We start from the raw sequence: 21,384 nt of genomic DNA, 5'->3' as shown, positions 1-21,384 counted from the left end.
ACCCTGGTGAGCGCATCATAGCACAGAGACAGCACTGGTGAAAGTCACAAATGACCTCCTAACTGCATCGGACAAAGGATTTGTCTCTATACTTGTCCTGTTAGATCTTAGTGCTGCATCTGACACCACTGACCATCAAATCCTGTTGCAGAGACTGGAACATTTAATTGGCATTAAAGGAACTGCATTAAGCTGGTTTAAGTCCTATTTATCAGACCGATTTCAGTTTGTACATGTTAATGATGAATCCTCCATGAAGGCAAAAGTTAGACACGGAGTTCCACAAGGTTCTGTACTTGGACCAATTCTATTCACCTTATATATGCTTCCTTTAGGTAATATTATTAGGAAACACTCCATAAATGTTCATTGTTATGCAGATGATACCCAATTATATTTATCAGTGAAGCCTGATGAACCCAATCAGTTAAACAAACTCCAAACATGCCTTAACGACATAAAGACCTGGATGATCTGCAATTTTCTGCTACTAAACTCAGAATAAACTGAAGTTATTGTGTTTGGCCCTAAACACCTTAGAAACACATTATCTAATGATAAAGCTACTCTGGATGGCATTACCCTGGCCTCCAGCACCACCGTAAGGAATCTGGGAGTTATCTTTGATCAGGATATGTCCTTTAACTCCCACATAAATCAAATCTCAAGGACTGCCTTTTTTCACTTACGTAATATCACAAAAATCAGGCACATCCTGTCCCTAAAAGATGCAGAAAAACTAGTTCACGCATTTGTTACTTCTAGGCTGGATTATTGCAATTCCTTATTATCAGGCTGCTCTAACAAGTCTCTAAAGACTCTCCAGCTGGTCCAGAATGCAGCTGCACGTGTTCTGACTAAAACTAGAAAAAGAGACCACATTTCTCCCATTTTAGCTTCGCTGCATTGGCTTCCTGTAAAATCTAGAATAGAATTTAAAATCCTTCTCCTAACTTACAAAGCCCTTAATGGTCAGGCACCATCATATCTTGAAGAGCTCATAGTACCGTATTATCCCACTAGAACACTGCGCTCCCAGTATGCAGCTTACTGGTGGTTCCTACAGTCTTTAAAAGTAGAATGGGAGGCAGAGCCTTCAGCTATCAGGCTCCTCTTCTATGGAACCATCTACCAGATTGGGTCCGGGGTGCAGACACCCTCTCTATGTTTAAGAGTAGGCTTAAAACTTTCCTTTTTGATAAAGCTTATAGTTAGGGCCGACCAGGCTCGCCTTGGATCAGCCCTTAGTTATGCTGCTATAGGCCTAGACTGCTGGGGGACTTCCCATGATGCACTGAGCTCCTCTCTCCTCCTCCTCCTCTCCATCTGTATGCATTCATGTAACATCAATGCATGTCACTAACTTTGCTTCTTCCCCGGAGTTTTTTGTGTTTCTCATCTCACAGGAACCCCTGGGTTCTGGGCCGAACCTTCGCGGTCCTTCACAGTCCTGATGGCATCCTTCCCTGGCTGTTGCTGCTTGTGCTTGTTGTTGTTGTTGTTGTTATGATTGTTGTTCTTCTGTCCCCCCCTCCCCCTTTCCCTCTCTCTTTCTCTCTCTCAACCCAACCGGTCAAAGCAGATGGCCGCCCACCAAGAGCCGGGGTCTGCTTGAGGTTTCTACCCGTTAAAGGGGAGTTTTTCCTTACCGCTGTCGCCAAGTGCTGCTCATGGGGGAATTGTTGGGTCTCTGTATATTAAAGAGTTCGGTCTTGACCTGCTCTATGTGAAAAGTACCTTGAGATGACTTCTGTTGTGATATGGCGCTATATAAATAAAAATTGATTGATTGATTGATTGATTGATTGAATCAGGGGATATCATTAAAACATTTTTTCTACTTCTTCACCCTATCTGTTATGAGATTTTACTGTTTTAGATCCTTGAAATGTTAAATATTTGATGTCTGTTATTGTTCATGAAATCGTTATATTCCTGGAGCTTTTAATGATGGTACAGTTTTTTGGTATATCTAAGAAGACCATATATGGAAGAAACAGGAAGTGTGTCAGGTGCCTTACCTGCTGATTGCTAATCAGGAGCCACCTGTGGCAGGTGAGTTGATATATAGGGTGAAAAAGTCTGTCAGTTGTTGCCCTGAGAAAGGTCGGTAGAGCTGAAACATTGGTCCCTGAAACAAATAATATTTGATGAAAAGATGGCTGCTATAGTTCATCATTGCATCAATGATCGGTGTGACTACTACTGCAACGTATGTCAGACTGCCACAGCCATCCAGGCAAATCTGTAAAATGTACACACTGAAAGCATATATGATCATAGCACAGTTATGAGGTGCACAAACACTCTCCAACATACAGGGTTACACCATGTAGCTGTGTGAAATCCTGTGAAAAATGTTGTAGGTTATAACTCATTCCTCAGAGACACACATCCAAAGGGGTACGTCTATTTGAAGGGGAGGTATCAGCACTGTGGAGAAGTCCAGATTATATATATATATATATATGGCAGGAGAATATACTCTCCGATTACAGGCTTCTCTATAATATTGGAGAAATATACTATATGAACAGCAATATGGGTTTAGATCTAATAGGGAAACTTGGAGCTTGTGGAGGAAATATCACCTGCAATAGAAAATAAGGAATATGCAGTGGGAGTATTCATGGATCTCAAAAAGCATTTGATACAGTTGACCAGGACTTATTATCCAAGAAATCAACGATAACTGTTACTCACAAATACTGAAGGTGACTTGTGGGGTTCCCCTGGGCTCAGTGTTAGGACCATTGTTGTTTATTTTGTACATAAATAATATATGTAAGGTTTCCAAAATATTAAACTATATTTGCAGATGATACACATTTATTTTGTCACAGTAATAATTTGGAATAACTTTTGGATACAGTGGAAAAAGAACTGGAAATGCTAAAGAGTGAAACACTTAAACTAACTAACACTAATTTAACTTTATAATATTTGAGAAGTGTTCAACTAACTCATACAGGAAACCCATGATGAATGATGTTGAATAGAAAGAGTTAAATTAAATTTGTTGGAGTAATATTGGATAATAAATTATGATTGAAGCCACATAAATTATATCAAAGCTAAAAGTCAATTTCAATACTATATAAAGATCCTCTAAATAAAGTTTTGTTATACACCTTATGCTGTTCCTTCATAGTCCAACATATAACTTACTGTGTGTGTATATATATATATATATATATATATATATATATATATATATACATATATCTCAAATGTAGCTCAGTCTAAAAAAAGTTTTCATTTTAGACAAATATGTAAATAAATAAAGATCAATAAATCATTTTTAAATGTTTAAAAAGTATTCTATTCAAACCAGTTAAGTTGAATGTTTAATACAGTTCATAGTGAATTAAAAATAGGCAGATGAATAAATCTTTGTCATTGTGTTGGTGAAGTTCATGCAGTTCAAGTAGTTTGTTTGCTGTTCACATGAGAGCAGCGTGTTTATCTCACAACCTAGTCCCAGAGGACATAAAGTTGTCCATCTTAACATGTTGTTGATTTGATTGGTTGTTACCAACCTGTCAGCCAATTGTAAAGGTGGAGGGGCGGGATGTAGAGGAGACCCCGCAGAGTAAAGCCACGGGCTGGTCAGACGACGAACAGGAGCTGTGTGAAGGTTGTTTACGCTGTTGAAGACATGGACGTATAAAGAAATGACTTGTCTCTCTATCAGAATTTGATCCATTTGGTCCGATCACATTTCAAAAGCCTAGAGGAGCCGCACGATTGAATTGTTTCATCCCCGTTCAAGTTAGCCGGAGGCCTAAACCGGAAGTAGTCGACTCGGCCGGCGACCGTTACTAGTGCGCATGCTCTATGGGCCGCATGAACGGGGCCCCGCCGCCGACGCTGTATCCAATTCTCTTTGTACATCCATGGATGAAGACTGTTTATGTTCGTTGTGTTGATGGATGCAGAGTTTTACCGACGGGTAACGGACATAATAGCCACATGCAGAAGGTAAATAACCTCTGTGTATGTATTTTTTGTATCGTTTCATCACGACGTAGTGCGTGTAAAAGGTAGATGCTAATCGCGATTAGCGCATTAGCGCGCTAGTTATATTAGCACATATTTCACCGTAGTAGCAGCTAATGTTACTGTTTGTTGCTAGTATGTGTTAATGTCAATTAGTTAAAAGCTCAAAATGCTCTCGGTATGAGAAGTAAAGGAGCTTTAGGACGAGTTAAGTGACTGAGAACAACTGTCATGTACGTCTAATAGACGGAGGACCAGGAAACAGTCCTTGGACTCTATGGACGAGTTGATGTCTCCCGCTCAGCTTTCACTTCGTCTGGACTTGTCGCCCGCCAGCCTGTAACCTCACTCATCATTCCTCTCGTCATGCATCGCCCATGCTTCAACTCAGGGATTTGTGAGTAACAATTAACCAGTGCACCTGCTATTTTATTTTGTAGCTTGCATTTGCTAGTGCAGCGGCCATTTGTTTCAGGTCACTACGCTCCGAGCAACGACTCAGACCTGCAACGTTTGGTTCTGGTTTTAAAGGACACTGTTTTATTTTGGTTGCTCTGTGTGTGTGTGTGTGTGTGTGTGTGTGTGTGTGTGTGTGTGTGTGTGTGTGTGTGCCTTAAATTAGGAGCTCCGTTATTGGTAAATAAGATAAAGAGAGGTCATAACTTCTGAGAAAGGTTGGAAAGCAAAAGGGAAATACATTTAAGTTTTGTGTAATAGTTTTATTTTATTAATTGGTTTAAATATTGGTTTTATTAAAGGGGACGTATTATGCTTTTCCATATTTTTATTTATATATATTATGTGTGTATTTGTGTGTCGGATGTTCATGTTAAAAGTGGCCAACGTGTCAAATAACGAGGTAAACGTATGTCACAGTAATCCCTGTGAGCAGAAAGCAGCAGCTTCAGACTGCTCTGAACGCTGTTTCTAACTTGTTTTTTTCTACTTTCAGCCCAAGCTGACGTCAGTTCATGACGGATTTCTTTATATGGACATCTGCTACATGCACAGCACACAAGTTTGTGTAAACAAAACCACATAGAGAACCAAGAAACCCACTTTTTATTAAATTTAAAGGCTCTAAAATTTAAAGATTAGGTTGAATTTAAAACGGTTCAAATCATGTACAAAGTTAAAAATCAATTGTTACCTAAAAGTATCCAAAAGTTGTTTCAAATGAGAGAAAGTCAACATGACTTGTGCAATAAATGATAAGTGAGGACTAATGTAAAATATCATTGTATTACAGTCAAAGGAGTTAATTTATGGAACAGCTGCAGTGAGGAACTGAAAACATGCAGAACATTTAGTAAGTTTAAATGAACATTTAAAAATAGCATATTAAACAAATATGACATGGACAATCAGAAAGAGACTGGCATAGAAGGACAGGGGAAGTTGTTATTGGTTTGTTTTTTTGTCTTAATATCTTGTGATCAAGTCACTGTCCACATACTGGGCCACACCCCCTCCCCTGTTGTTGGTTCTATTGATATAAAGAAACCATCAATATGGAAATCAATACCTTTCTCTTGATTTAACCATGTCTCAGATAAGGCTATTGAATTGAATTTAAGTTTAAATATATTCAGATTTTCATTGATCTTAGTGAAGTTTGCATAAAGACTTCTACAGTTGACACACTGCTGACCGACCTTCCTTCTTGTTGCTAGCCTTGAGTCAGGTGGTATGTATTGAGACAGTATGTCCCAATGACCCGCCTGATGGCGTGCAATGACCAATTGGACAGCGCGTGCTACCCAGCTGATAGTGCCGATTAGACAAATTCAATCATCTCTCTTAAATCAGAAGTAAGAAGAAACTTTGGAAAGAAGTGAAGATCTAAGGCGGGGAAACTGGTATCATTAATATTAATGTGTTGGTCAGTTGTACCACCATGGATAATCCCAGAACCTGAAGTCAATCTATGCATACTGAATAATAACAAAAGATAGAAATCAGGAGATATAGTCAAGGAAGTGAAGTCTCATCTGCAACAAGGATGGAGTTCATATTTACAGAATACAGATGGATCAAAGGATCCAGAGAGCGGGAAAGTGGCATTTGGAGTCATTAAGAATTCAAAACAGACATATCAGATGTCAGTATTCACAGCAGAGATGTTGACAATATTAATGTGCGCTTTGGTGGATAAAGAACAATAAACCAGACAACTCAGTCATATGTAGTGATTCAGCTGCAGCTTTAACTACAATAAGAGAAATCAAATCCAAGTTCAGACCTGATATATTGGCTGAGATTTATCAAACATTATACTGTACCAGAACACAGACTATAGTTTATGTCATTTCACTATTCTGTCTGGTTCATGGATGATGTAATTCCTGTCCTATAAAGTACATGAATGTAGTGATCTATGTAGAAAACTTCAGGTATTTAACAGGTGCTGCACTAAGGCATCAGAGGCCACAAACTTTTAATAATTCCCAAAAATATAAAACACACTGGCATGTGGCATGAATCCCTCAGCGCCCCCGAACCCCCCATTACGTCATTTGGGAATTCCCATTGACATGAGTATGGGATTTCTTTCTTTTTTCAGTCCCTTAGTCCCTCTAATCAGTTGAGACGAGGGTAACTACACAGATTCTTCCGCTTCAGTCTTTCATAACAAAAATATGAAAACTGCCTAAATTTTGCATTTTGTAGTCATGGAAACTGGATTTTTCTGGTTCAAAAACCCATAATAGGGAAAAAACCACAGAATGATAGTTTAGGGAGAACAGTAAACAGTGAATGGCTGTATTTGTATTTTTAAAATGTTGTTACATACATCAATAACTTTAAAAAGCTCCGTTTTTCATTGTTAGACTTTAGTTTCAGAATAAGGAAATCGATTTGAGACGAAGGTACAAGGATTCTTTCATCCAGTGCAATAATTACTCACTTCAAATAATGAAGCTGTTCAGACACATGGACGCAGCTGCAGAAACAGTTTTTACTCTGTGGACTTTACTTATGGAATATTGTCCAGTTTTGGACTATATAGCCTAACAACACATATATCACTGTCAAAAGGAACATCAATAGCAAACAGTAGAGGGCAGCGATACGCTATTTTAGCATCTAGTCTAATTCAAAGAAGACAAAGAAAACAGACACTTTGTATCCTCTGCATCACACTAACAGTTATAAACTCATATTGTAAAACCTTGAACATGTAACATCTGTGCTCATTATGTTTGACACTGGATCAGAGTAGGGAGTAGCATCATCCTGGACAAGCTACAGTTCTTTTATAATTAGTTTGATAGCTTTGATGACATCCAGCACTGCACCCCACTCACATTCTGATATGTTTACCAGACTCCTTGTCTATAAAAGATATGTGCACTTAATAACCCACATCAGTCTGTTGTGACTGTATGCTGATCAGGAAAGAGTCCAGACAGGTTTAGTAGAAACCTGGAGCTGCACTGATGAGTCCACCTTAAAGAGAGTTCACTGTTATCACAATAGTGTGTGGAAGAATGATTACTGGGTTATAATATTGTGTGAAGTAAGACTCAGAAAACACGCATAGAAAACATAGATAATTCCTCTGTTCTGATTCCTTTCTGGGTTCACTAACATTGATTAGTTTTCTGATATTCTTAACGGGTGTACTTTGGAGATTCAGTTGAAGACATAACTTAAATCTGTCTTTTAATCTGCCAGAATGGGTAGTGTTAACAGTAGAAATCAAACAAAGGATAGATATGATAATGTGGACCTGTCCGCTCCTAAAATAAACTACATGAGAGTGAACTATAGTGATTCATCTGTGAAACAAATCAACATTTGGATGACTGAATCTAGCTTTCCGAGCACAGAAAGTTTCAGTATCAGACAGCTAAATCAGCTGAGAGAAAGACTGCAGGAGAAGGAAAAAGAGACTGAGAATAAAAAAGGCAAAAGTAAGTTCATAACAGATTGGAAAGCTTTTAGTTTATGGATGAAAGAAGCACAAAACAGGGACAGGAGACCACAGGCAGGGACAGGTAGGATCTCATCTGTGTCTCAGTGTGTCAAAATGCAGGATTCTGAACTCGACCGGGTGCCGCCCAGGAGACGCATCGACCCGCCGCAACAACAAGATGAACAGCAGCCCGAGCTCGTCAGACGCCTTATCCACGGCCAAGAGCACCACCGCCACATAACTCTGACTGTCCTCCGTCTCCGGTTCCCCTCATCTACCCTGATACATCTGTCTTACCAGGACAAAGCTGCCTCTCCTTCTCATACCAGGTCTGGTCTGGTATTCAAAGGATCTCAAAATCCATCCGTCGTCTCTATGAATCCATTCATCACCCTCCCATCTCCAGTGAGAACTGACACAGAGGGAAACATGCACCGGATCCTGAATCTCCCCATGATGGAGGCGATGTTAATCCACAGACCGTGGACTATGGAGGACGTGAAACAGGCAACGACTCACCTTTCATCACCATCAGATGGAGGAATCTGAAGTGAGACGGCTCCTGGTGGTAAAGATGGGCAGTAACTGGGCCAAGATCTCAGCAGGATATCCAGAGAGTGATGTGAGACTGGCTGACCCCGACGGCGCATAATGACAGCACAGCCTATAGAGTTCACATCACAGATCTCTGTGAGCGCATCCAAGCAGCTTTCCCTGTGAGATTGGACATGAGCTAAATATCCTCATGTAAACAAGAAGATGATGAAAGTGTTTGCAACTATCTCACTGGTCTGACAGAAGTTCACAACACACACAGCAGCCTGACACCTCCAGCTGACCTGAAGAATAATGCTGTTACAGCATGGGAAGCACATTTGAGAAACAGCTTCCTAAATGGACTGAAACCTGATATTTCCAACATGGTGAAACATATATGCATCACCTGGGACTCATGGAAGCACATGCTGTGCACGCTGAGAAAACCCTCAAAGAAAGCCAGAAGAGGAAAGGAGAAAAGAAAGAGAAAGATCTCCACACGGCTGCATCGACTATGTTCCAAGGACACGCCAGAGGGCGCGGACACGGCCGCAGCAGAGGTGGACTTAGAGGGGGCCGTGGAGGACGACGCACGACTGATCCAGATGCTTGTTTTCACTGTGGCGAGGGAAGAAAAATCCAACTTACAAGCACAAGGCCGATGGACTCGGGGCGGCAGCCCGGGAGGGGGAGGAACCGGCACCTTTGACCACACTGACGCACGATGAGAGACAACCTACACATCAGATGGGTGATTGCACCACACACACACTGATTGATGATGCCAAAGCTCAGTTAGAGAAGAAGCAGGAAACACACAGCCTGTAGGCACATATGCTAAATACTCAACTGAAGCTAACGCAGACATGCCGACACACACGCTCCTTGTACATGGTAAGCATGTAACATTTCTTGTTGATCTGGTGCAACACACTCTGTTATTAGACACGTTTTCAACACCTCTAAAGATGAGAGGAAGATACGTGAAGTCTGTAGGGGCGTCAGGTGACACAGTTCTGGAAAAATCCATTATCATGCTCTGACGATGTTACAGGCAAATTGAAGCATTCATTTTTGCTGTCAAACTGTTGCCCAATCAATCTAATGGGACGAGTTGTGATGTGTTTATTGGCTATTTGTCTTGTTTCGACATCAAAAGGGGTTATTGTTATTGGAACAAGTGACACTCACATATTTGTGAAATACAGCCCTGACACGCTGCTTTATGTGTATGAATGGAAGCTCTGCACATCAGCTGTGACTTCCGTAAACACCGCTCTTGTTGATAACGCGTGCTCACATTCAACACAGACTACATGCAACCACAAGATCTACACTGCACTGCACACATACATGAAGGGAGAGATGCAGAGTTTGAGAAAAGATGGTTCAAAGAAGGTTGCCTGAGAGAAAAGCTAACGTTAAGTTCTATGTTTGGGAATAAACACAGATGTGCTCTTTCAGTGACTTTGCCTGAACAAACAAAGCCAAAGCAGATTGATGAATCTTCACTATAGTTCCCTTTCAGTGATTCAGGGTGGGATTCTCTGTTTGAGGTTCCTGACTCATACCCACACATGTCACTTGCCAAATACAGGGAAGGAAAATGGCAGGATTTGGATCCATGGGTGAGACGATGTGAAAATGCAGAAATATTGAATTTGTTAAATCTGATCGTTATGTTCAGTATAATCCTGTTTTTGAAGGATTATTGATAGGTAAAAATGACCAAATAGACTGAGGTTGGTTGAAGTCAAGCGTCTCTTTAATTCAAACCAAACATATGTTGTAGACACGGAGAGTACGCAGAGTCTCCGTGGAGAATTCTGACAAGACAAAGGAAAGACACTAGTATATGTTGACGGCCTTGATGCCCTGGGGAGGCACCTTTAGTTGTTTACAGATTCCTTCTAACAGACCTAGACAAAGCTTTACAGAGCTCTCCCTTCCACATGATGACCATGATGTCCATATAACTATCATAGTGTTCCTCTCAAGGCCCTGCCGCCAAATATATACATACATATGACCATACCTACTTAACTAATACATGGATTTTTCTATCATTTCCCTCCTGTTTATACTTTGTGAAACAAATGAATAAAATCAAAAACATAGAAAAAATGTATAGTGAGAACTAAATGTGTAATTGATCAGGATATTCTCAATACAGGATAAAATCAAATCAACATCAAATCATCATGGATGAACATAGATATGAGAGTGGATTTTAAAATGATTACATGGTTACATGATAAAAGATTATAATCATAGTGAAATCAATCAACATCAACTATGCCTAAGCCAGTAATTAATTGCTAATGATTAATAATGATTAATAATTTTGACAATTTCGATTATACCATCATAATTGATGAAAATGATCAAAATACATCACATCAGTAAGTTACAACGTTTCCATCAGAATCATCAGTCAATATCACTTCTCACGATTTTCAATATTAACGTCATAAAGAATCCTTCTTTTGTAACATTACATCACAGATCCAGAAGTAGGAGTTGTTCTTGATATCTTGCTTCCTGGTGCACGACCACAGCTACAGACTTCTTTACCAGTGCCTTGATAATGGGAATGATGCAACAAACACTTACAAAGATCAGAATCAAAAATGGAGCGACTGGAGCCAATAATTTCAAACAAACAGCGTACCATGGACCGGTTACGAACCAGGACCTGTCAAATTTTGAGTCATGATCAACAGCATCACGCAATGAGGTCAGATTAGCAATAGCCTGCTGAATGACTCCTCCCTCATCATCATTAGCAGGGATGTATGTGCAGCATGAGGCACCTACGAGAGCACACACACCTCCAGTGGCTGCAGTGAGTTGATCTAGCACAATGCGGTTCTGAAGGGCAACGGCCCTGAGGCCTCTCAACTCCTCCCGTTCAGCCTGCCACATAACCAGCGTAGTGTTTACGAACCCAGAGAACCTGTAGTTCATAGTTTCCATCCTCAGCATCACTTTTCCCACTCCAAGAGACGGGAAGAGTGACAGCATGACTTTTTCACCCGTGGACCACAACTTATGGTCTTCTGGAACATTAGAGCCCCAGACAGGATCATGCGGCTGACTTACATCTCTCCTCATACGCTGCTCACCCGGAAGTTCACCAGGGTGGGGCATAGCTGAAACAATGAAGGACTGATCAGTCGGCTCCACAGCCGCACAGCGACCCACCCAGCCAGGAGGAAGTTGAGCATACATGTAGTACCCACAGAGAAACATTACATCAGTCTGTGGATATGTCCCAAGGACGTCTGGCACGGTGAAGTAAGGTGCACACGCACTGCCCATCACTACCTGAGAATAATTTAGAGATGCTTTGCCAGTGTTCGAGGTACAAGGACTCGAAATAGTAGAGCAGAAAAGTTTTGGGATCTTTCCTACTCTGATGGAGGAGGACTCAGACAGAACTAATTTTGAGCAAAACAATCAAATTTAATTTCGGGTCTCAAATGGACTGGCCCAAACAAGGGTTCACTCCCGGCACTGAGAATCTTAAACCTAGAAAACTTTCGACCTGAGTAAGGCCGCAGAGGTGGTAACACATTTCCAGTTGTCCTAAAAACTGTTTGATTTAAAACTGTTGAGTCGACACTAGAAACCAAGATATCAGGAAACAAACTCTTTAAGTCTTTAACAGGTCTGGGGACAACATGGGGGTTGTTTGTAGCAATCGGCATATGGCTGCACACATAGCAATTAGAGCGGTTCTTGGATTCAGCAACATACTTGGCATAAGAATACCAAAAGTTAAGTGTGTACATGGTGGAGTGTGATTTCCTTGCAGAGATCATTCCCAGCTAAACATCTTGAGCGTGGATGATGACATCATCTTCCATAGACCGGGCCCCTCTGAGCAATGATAGATAAGGACGAATAGTAGGCAAGAACCATATGCAGATTGGTATCATCAAAACAGTCACACAGAGCAAAACAATCATCACTTTTTCACACAGTAACCAATAATACCACCACTGTAGGAAGGATATGGTTGTTGGAGTCTCCTGTGCTGGTGATGGAGGTTGTCTGTTCCTCTGGGACGCCATGACCTCAGTATTCCTCAAGTCCACCAGGTGGCAGCAGCAGCCCGAAAACCTTTCAACTCCTAAATCCTCAGGGCCCACTTTGAAAAAACACCGAAATCTTCACCGGTTTGAGACGACACTGCACCTCTATCTGCACAGCGCCCCCTGTGTAGCCGGACTTACAGGTCACCTGAGGAGTGGCTGAGAAGGCAGTACGGACCCACTACTCACTCACCGGGGTGAGTACTGGGTCATGTCTGGAGGAATAGAAAGCAACTGGTCTTAATTTATCCCCAGACTCCTGTAACAGGACAGATGTCATAAAACCATTTTTGCAATCCACTGTTTGTATGAAATCCTTTTTCAAGTACAGACGAAGAAGCTATCAACTGCTTTAACTTTGTGAAAGCCTGCTCGCCCTCCTCAGTCCACACCACCTTATCTGAAGCAGCCATTGCTTTACCATAAATCATATTCTGTAATGGTTGTGCAATTTCAGCATAATTAGCAATCCATAACCTGCAGAAGTTGCAAGTACCAAGAAAAGACATCATCTCTCGCTTTGTTGTAGGCTGTGGTAACTGCAGAATAGTTGTTTTTCCTCTGTTCATCCAACACACGGCCTTCAGGAGTTAGCGTGTAGCCTAAATATTTCACCTCCTGACTCCACAGCTGGAGTTTAGACTTAGAGACTTTAACACCAGCTGCAGCTAGATATCTCAACAAGGCCAAAGTCATGTTTTTGCACTTTTGTTGAGAGCTAGAAGTCACAAGAATATCATCAACATAAGTCAAAATCTGAGACTCCTCTTCAGGAGGTTCAAAAAGGTCAATACATTTTTTAATTTCTTGTGAAAAGATAGTAGAGCTATCTTGAAACCCTTGAGGAAGTCTTGAATACGTCAATCGTCTGTGTTTAAACGTGAACGCAAACCAAAACTGTGACTCAGGGCTCAAAGGAATGGTAACAAATGCGTTTGTCAAATCACTCACTGAGTACCAGACATTAGTGGGTTTTATGTTGTTCAAAAGAGTGTAGGGGTCTGGTACGTTTGGAGCTCGTGGAACTACAGCTCGGTTCACAGCTTGTAAATCATTTACTAACCGCCACCCGGAAGTAGCTTTTTTCACAGGCAGAATTGGTGTGTTGCAGGGTGAGTCAGGACAATCAACTAAAACCCCTTGTTTTATCAAACTGTCTATCACTTCTGAAATACCTTCCTCAGCTTCCGGCTTCAAAGGATATTGTTTAACAAACGGTCTATAAGAGCTTTTAGGTTTAATGGTAACAGGTGTGGCAGTACGTAACAACCCGATATCACCATCTTTCCCTGTACTCCAAAGTTCAGAAGGTAACTCTTCTAACTCTTTTTCCTGCTCCTCTGTCAACAAACACACTTTGTCCTGCAATGATCACAAAGAGGGCTGCAAATGAGTTGTGGCTGCTCCCACTGTTACCCAATTCAGCGCCTTCTTGTACAGACCGTGTCTCTGGTGGAAAAACACACCGTCCCCCCCCTGACTCATTCTGCACCCAACCTTTTAAGGTCCTCTCCTGCCCCGTCCACCGCCTTGACCTCCGCCCCGCCTGGTGTCCGCAGCTGGCATGGGACTTCTGCATTCTCTGGCGATGTGGCCTCTTTTCCCACAGCGATAGCAAATAATTTCCTTCCTATGGGACTCAGAAGAGAAAAAGCAACCATCACTACTTTTTTATGTTTCTTATCTACATTTTCCAGAACTTTTTCAGCGTGTTTAGCATGTGCGAGAATAACCCTTCTCTGCTCTCCTTCCCATCCGACCAAATGTTTTTTTATCCAATTTGCAATCTGTGGTTTTAAACCCCTCAGAAGGCAGGATGTTAACTGTGACTCGTAGCGTGGATTAACCTCATCTCCGATTCGCGGCTCCAGCCCACTGTGTCCATGAAATGCTTCCGTGAGCCTGGCAGCATATTGTGCTACTGTCTCTTTCTCCTCTTGTACCACAGCATCAATTTCAGCCCAATCATTTCTCCGGCCAAATGTTTCCCGAAGAGTCTCTGCCATTTGGTTCAGCTGTGGACCGAGCCCGAGCGTTCTATCTCGGTCCCACAGGAGCGGCTCACCGTTTTCCCCCATAGGTCTCCAATCAACATTTACAGTCGCCCAATCAGTAGTCAAACTTTGCATGAGACAGTTAGTCATTTCTTCCCCGTTTAGCCTATAGCTATTATACAGCCCATACATTTTATTGACGTATGCTTGCACATCTTTACGTGGATGAGGAATCCCATCTACTGCCTTTCTCACGTCCTCCTTTGTCCAATTACAGAAGACCCAAACCGAATCAGGTTGCCCTTCCCCTTGTCTGGGATTCGGCAGTTCAATCAGTGGCGCTACTAAATCGGACAGTTTTTTCTGTGACAGGTCACAATGTTGTCTGGTTCTGCTTGATATCGGAGGATCTGTTACAGACCTCTCCTCCCCACTTAATTTGGTCAGATCAGGATAGAGAGATGGTGCTTTTTGAGATACAGGGCTATTCAGGCTCAATCTGTTTATACCCTCTGTGATTCCACTTACCTGTTCCCAAGCTGCGGCTCCTTCCTGGTACGGTGGCGGGGTACGCTGTGTGGTCGGAGGCGAGGATGACGTGAGGTCGGGGATCAGAGCGGTGTCCTGTACCTGTTTAACCACAACAGAGTGCAAGACAACAGAGCTTGCCACAGCATTAGTTCCATCATCATCTTGTTGTTTTACTTGGGCCATAGACTAAAGTTTCTTTCGTCTTCTGCACTCACTTCAGTTATTGTGGCAACTGTGTTGCCACAATAACTGAAGTTTGCTCCCCCAGTCCAGATTTGCAAGAAACACCTTTGCAAAATCCTGATGTTGAACTGTTCATGGATGGATCAGCATCACGCAATCCTGACACAATCAATCAATCAAGTTGGTTTCTCTGTGGTAACTGCACATGACACTCATTGCTAAACCACTTCCTGCTTCACTGTCTGCACAGGCAGCAGAGTTAACATCTGTCATCGAAGAATGTAAACTGACAAAGGACAAAAAAGTGAATATCTATACAGACAGTAGATATGCTTTGGGCATTGTGCATGATTTTGGCACAATTTGGAAACCTATTGCACACCACACTCTTGTGTCACAACTGCTGGATGCTGTTCTACTCCCAAAGCAGGTTGCTGTGTGTAAATGTGAAGCTCAACAGGGTCTTCTTTCCCCGCTGATTCTGCCAAGCCCGTTCCCTTGGCTGTGGTTTCGCTAGATAGTAGGTAGGGACAGTGGGAATCTCGTACATCCATTCATGCGCGTCACTAATTAGATGACGAGGCATTTGGCTAACTAAAGAGAGATGTAATTGGCCCCCGCCGTTTAACCCACGCTTTATAGAATTTCTTCACATTGACATTCATAGCTGGGCGGGACTGCACCCCCAGGTTCCGTTAGGAGCTTGGGGTATCCGTTGTTCCGACCCTATGGACGCCTCACGGCTGGCCCTCCGGAGACTTCTCTTAGACCGTGAGGGAACCAGCATCACCATAGAACATGGCTATCCAGTCCATCTCTATTTCGTACTGTTTACCGTCTTACGTCGACGTGGACCCGCTAACCATCCACGCGTCATCCATAGTTTACGACGACTCCCGCGAAGAGGAACGGCCCAAGTCCCTTGCACTACCTCAAGCATTCAGAGGCTGTTCTACTATCTGGCCAAGATCTTGAACATCTTGCACGTGTCTATCGTCTGCAGGAGCGCCCTCTTGCTGAGGATGGCTGCGACTTTGGTGGCCCTTGACTTCCGCATGCCCATCAGCTCAAGTACCCTGAAGTTCCCCTGGTGCCATTTCCCTCTAGCTCCGAGAGGGAACCCGGCCACCTCGACGGTCTTTACCCCTGGGTAAAGACGCGTCACCGCCCCTCTGAACTTCATGTACTTGTCCACCTTCCGTTTCTCCGCGTCTGATAGTGTGCAAGGTGACTTTTCGAAACAGATAGTCACATCAATGATCAAGGCAACCTGGTCCCGGATCATGATGAGGTCCGGCACTCCCCGTGTACCGTCTCCAGACTGAAGTCTCTTTTCCCTCATCACGCGCCAGCCTAAGTCTTCACCCTCCTTCTGGAGGAACACGCACACCTTGTTGTGGCTGGCCAGGAAAAGAGCCCTTCTCGCTTCAGATGGTACCTTCTTTCTCTTTGGAGTCCCAGCCGGGCTCTCCTCCTTCCTCCGTCTGAGTAGTAGTCTGCTCCGGACTACTACTCCGCTCGCCATATCCACACTGCCAGGAGCCGCCCCTACTCCAGCGTCACGTGCCGTCGGCCGACGGACACGTTCACGCCTCGGGGTTGACCACATCTTTCTTCCTATGACAGCAGGCGACCTGTCCTATCACAGTCAGTCAGAAGGGTCAGTTGGCTTATTGCTTGTCATAGCTCAGATTGCAGTCAAGAGTGGCGGGTCTTGCACCCTGGCCCACTCAGAACGCTTTCAGAAGCAAACGGACAGCAGCCAAAGTTATCAGAGCGAGCAAGATTAACTTAACTCGTTCATCCATTCATGCTTGGGCGGAGTCAGAACGACCCCGCCTGGTACCCCTGCCATTACCAAAAATTCTTTTCCCTCATCATGTGCCAGCCCTCCTTCACCCTCCTTCTGGAGGAACACGCACACCTTGTTGTGGCTGGCCATGCGGTTCCTCTTGAGCTCCGCACAGTTCCCGATAATATGCTGCACGGTCTCCTTCTCTTGTTGACAAAGTCTGCACTGTTGCGACTCCTTGGGCCCCCTTCCTCTCCACAGCAGCGAAAGGGTAGGGAGTGTGTTCGTACGGAGTTGCAGTGCCATGATCAATTTTACACTACGAATCACATTCACACACATTCACACGCTGAATGGGTACAGGGGCTACCATGCAAGGTCCCCACCTGCCCATCAGAGGAATCTAACCATTCACACACATTCATACACTGATGGCACAGCCATCAGGAGCAATTAGGGGTTAAGTGTCTTGCCCAAGGACACATCGACATGTGGACTGGAGGAGCCGGGAATCGAACCGCCGATCTTCCGATTAGTGGACGACCCGCTCTACCTCCTGAACCACAGCCGATCTGAAGTAATCAGATCCTTTACTGCACTAAACGTAGTGATAGAAACACAATACCAACAGAAAAAGGGCATGTAAACTCCATCTACTCTAATAGATCAACTTAGAAAAGATCCCACAACATGATTTTGTGGTCATGGTCACGTCATGTGATACCTGTGTGTGATACGTACAGCTCAGCTGACCATCAGACTGAACACTAGTGGGTTATTTCATGAGATATTATCATCAATGGAAGGAAAAACTTCAGGCACTGATGAATGGAGCAGGAACAAAAACACTAGGATTCAATTAAAAGCCTTTATTCAAAACATGGCTCCTTACAATAAAACATGATCTGTTTCAACTTTAAAGGTCCAAAAGGCTGAACAATAAACAAGCAAACATGTACATATGATTATGCAAGAATGTCAGTTTGTCAGAATGAGACTCAAGCACAGGGCTGTCTATAAAGCCAAGTGTCCAGTTAGCTCTCCTCACTGACATGTAAATGAGTCTTTAAAGTCTCAATGTCTCGTCAGCGGTGGTTCAGAGGTTGTTGTTCTTTTCTTTTTGTGAAGAAGACTGTCTTGAGGAAAATAGCAGGACGAGTAAGTACTGATTCATTTTCACTAGTTGATCTTTTAATTTGTGTTTTCTGCTTGATTTGTGACATTTGTGACAAATTAAAATCTAAATTCAGTCCTCCAGAGAGATAATACTTTTTATTGCTGTGTTCATATCAGAGCGTGTGTTTCTGTATTTGGAGAAGTTTACCGATGCTATGGCTGTGCAAGGCTGGAAAGTCAATACTTGTTGCAAAGAAGATAATTTAAGCTTTAATTTGATGCTGAACATGTTTGATTTAAAGCAGGTTTAGCAGAAATACAGGAGGATAGGTACAATTATAAATGTAGGTTGGCTGAGGGTCTTTTGAAAACAGCTAAATGTAAACGTAATTCAGCAGCGTGCTGCTAGACACCAGAAAGTTTCAAATGAACAATGTTGGAGTGGGATCATGTTAACCTGAAAGACCAGGTTAACTATAGAGAACATATTTGACCTTCAAAGGTCAGCAACACAATCACAGCCCAAACCTATGCAGTAGAAACATCTGGTCAACGTGAAGCGGAAAAAATAACAATACAGGACTCTTACAGATAAAGTATTATCATGAATTTCACCCATATCAGTTCTTCTCTGTCTTGTTTCATACAACCAGAGTTGCCTGGTGCCGGGGACAGGAAGGAGCAGCAGAGGAAAGAGGAAGACGCCAGCTGCAAAAGAAGCTTTCAGCAAGGACAAGGCCAACTAAGACAAAGCTAACCGCTACTTCTCGCCAAATCAAGGTGAAGCTGTATTTTACAAAAACCCTGGAAGAAAATGTTGTGGAGATTGTACCATGGAACAAACATTTCAAGCATCTTAAATGCCTTGTTGATCAGTCTAAACCCAAAATCTGAACATCTGATCATATTCAGCACAAACATGATGAAACATTGTTTACTCCACTGTTACCTGTGTACAGTGGACTAGTGACACACAAACACATTCGTCAGTGTCACTGTATTTTTACACTTCAAAAATACACAAGTCAAATACAACAGACACTTAAACATGTTTTTTATTGGTAATTGAGTTAAAATAGAAGACATGAAGCCAGTTTAGATGATTTAAAGAATAAATCCAGTTCCATGAGTTGCTCAGCAGGAATGACATCAATAGCTTGTTGTTGTTGGATAGCCTCATTAAGACAGCAATAGTGGAAGTCAAGTGGACACTTAGCACTCTCAGCCTACTGTTTAACATCATTATGAGCTCTTCACCTGTGAATAGATTCACTAGCACTCATTCACAGTTTGGCTGCATTGTGGGGGAAGCCCCATTGACCCTGTCCTGTTGTCAGAAAAGATGTGAGAACACACTGCATGTGAAAAACAATATCAGCTGAGTGGTTTTATTCTGACTTTACAAGTTTTAAACTTGAAAGTTAACATAGTTAACATGGGTCAGAGGTCAACTTTGGTCTGTATATTTAAGCTGGTATTTCAGGTTAGCGTGATCTGATTTACTGGTGTCTTACCTCATTTTAAAGCTCAGATTCAGACCTTCTCATAGAGAGAAACACTGTTAATGTGAAACCTTCTGCTGACTAGCAGCACGTTGGTGAATTCTGGTTACATTCAGCTGGTTTGAAAAGGCCAGCAGGAAACCTGTATTCATGTTTTTACCTTTCCTCCTGTATTTCTGTCAAACCTTCAAATAAAACATGTTGGACACCAAATTAAAGCTCAGACTCTCTTCTTTCCAACAAGTATCGGCTTTCCATCCTAGCACAAACTGGCTGCTAATAATAGATGAATGCAGAATTGTGGAACAATATACATTAAATACAAACAACAATACATAACTTAATTCAATCAATTAACATCAATACGTCAAAAGTGAACAAATAAATACATGAAATAGAAATATTTACAAAGCTGTGTGAAAAAAGAAATGAAGACACAAGGAGAAATATATACTAACATAAACAAACAACATTGAGGAGTCTCAGTATAATATATAATTAATATTATTAATGATATACAATATAATTACTATATATAATGTTACAATTAAAATGGCGGGCTTATATCTTTACACAAAGAGATAATACTAATACTACTACTACTAATAATATAGATATAATTATACTATAGATAATGTACAGATATGTATAGATAACAATGCTACTCATTGTCACTGATGTCTCGGCTGGTGTTACTGGGGGAACAGCTGCTTGGTACTGGGCAGAAGATATTTTGCTGATGTGTACAACCTGATAGTTTGTTTGTTTGGTGGCTTTTAACAGGATTTAAAAAGGCAATTGTAGAGAAAAGATTGGCATTACTAAATGACTGGGCTGTTTCTGTGGAAAGCTAATTAGGGATATTGAAAAAAATATATATAAACATTAACAGGTGGTTAAAAAGTAACCAGAAAAAAATGTGCAAACAAATGATTTTATTATCAATTTTCAATGTTTTATCTGCTATAATTTATTATGTATGAATATAGCATCTTCCTAAATTGCATTATAATTAGTGTTATGATTTTGGTTCATTTTCAGTTGTTCCCTGTCTTGCTGCTCCAGACTGCGTTTTCCTGATTCACGTCCGCAGCGGGCCTACGGTGGCCGGCGTGAATGTGGGACTAGCCCCTCTCTCACAATCATGGATGTATAATAAGAGCTCTTATAATACATCTATGCTCACAATGCAATGTGTGTTGTACGTGGGAAAATATGAGTGTTCATGTGTTCAATGTAGATGTAGATGTGATGACATGTGGGGCAGACAGCCCGCCGCCCCGCAGCAGCGTCATTTGAAATATTTTAAATGACGCTGCAGTGCGGCTACAGCGCGAGCTTGAAATTTACAGTCGGCAAAAGAGGGGAGACTTTCCTCCAACGCTAGCAAACTTGAATGAATTAAGTGGATTTCATAACCAAGCACAGGGTACAAACCCTTTATTTGGAGGAGAAACTGGATTTAAAGCGCCTCGGAGCCCACCAGCCACGGAGTACTGTCATCACTCAAACTGCTGGTTAAATTAACCGCGGGAGGAAAAACCGCCATGCTGCCCTTTTCTGAGCCGTCAGCTGGTAAGTGAAAGTATATTTTGGTGGTTCTGGTCCGTGCATTGGCCATATTGTTGTGCTGGATCGATTGATGTAGATGGTGACGAGTGTCAGTGTGTCCGTGCTTATCTACTGAGGTTGTTGTCATAAAGTTGTTGTCACA

The 21,384-nt window shown here is 42.2% G+C and overlaps 1 protein-coding gene across 2 annotated transcripts in view; it reads right to left on the bottom strand.

Moving 5' to 3' along the window:
- Positions 1–17,406, bottom strand: part of LOC121895271 — a 21,055-nt gene extending 3,649 nt beyond the window's left edge. Inside the window, exons 1-2 of one of the 2 annotated variants that reach the window (XR_006095724.1) lie at positions 17,185–17,406; positions 7,172–16,650 (exon numbers count right to left, since the gene is read on the bottom strand). Coding sequence is in view for 1 of the 2 variants with exons in the window: in XM_042408283.1 (XP_042264217.1) it covers positions 14,034–15,260 (1,227 nt within the window). In the remaining variant the exon portion in view is untranslated. Of the gene's footprint in view, positions 1–7,151; positions 16,651–17,184 lie in introns of those variants that run through there. The other variant, XM_042408283.1, reaches the window with a different exon arrangement.
- Positions 17,407–21,384: the final 3,978 nt, after the last annotated feature.

The sequence above is a fragment of the Thunnus maccoyii genome, chromosome 4 (genome assembly GCF_910596095.1).
Source record: "Thunnus maccoyii chromosome 4, fThuMac1.1, whole genome shotgun sequence".
NCBI classification, from domain to species: Eukaryota; Metazoa; Chordata; class Actinopteri; order Scombriformes; family Scombridae; genus Thunnus; species Thunnus maccoyii.
Note: the sequence above shows the minus strand (reverse complement) of the source record. Positions and strands in the feature narration are given on the sequence as shown.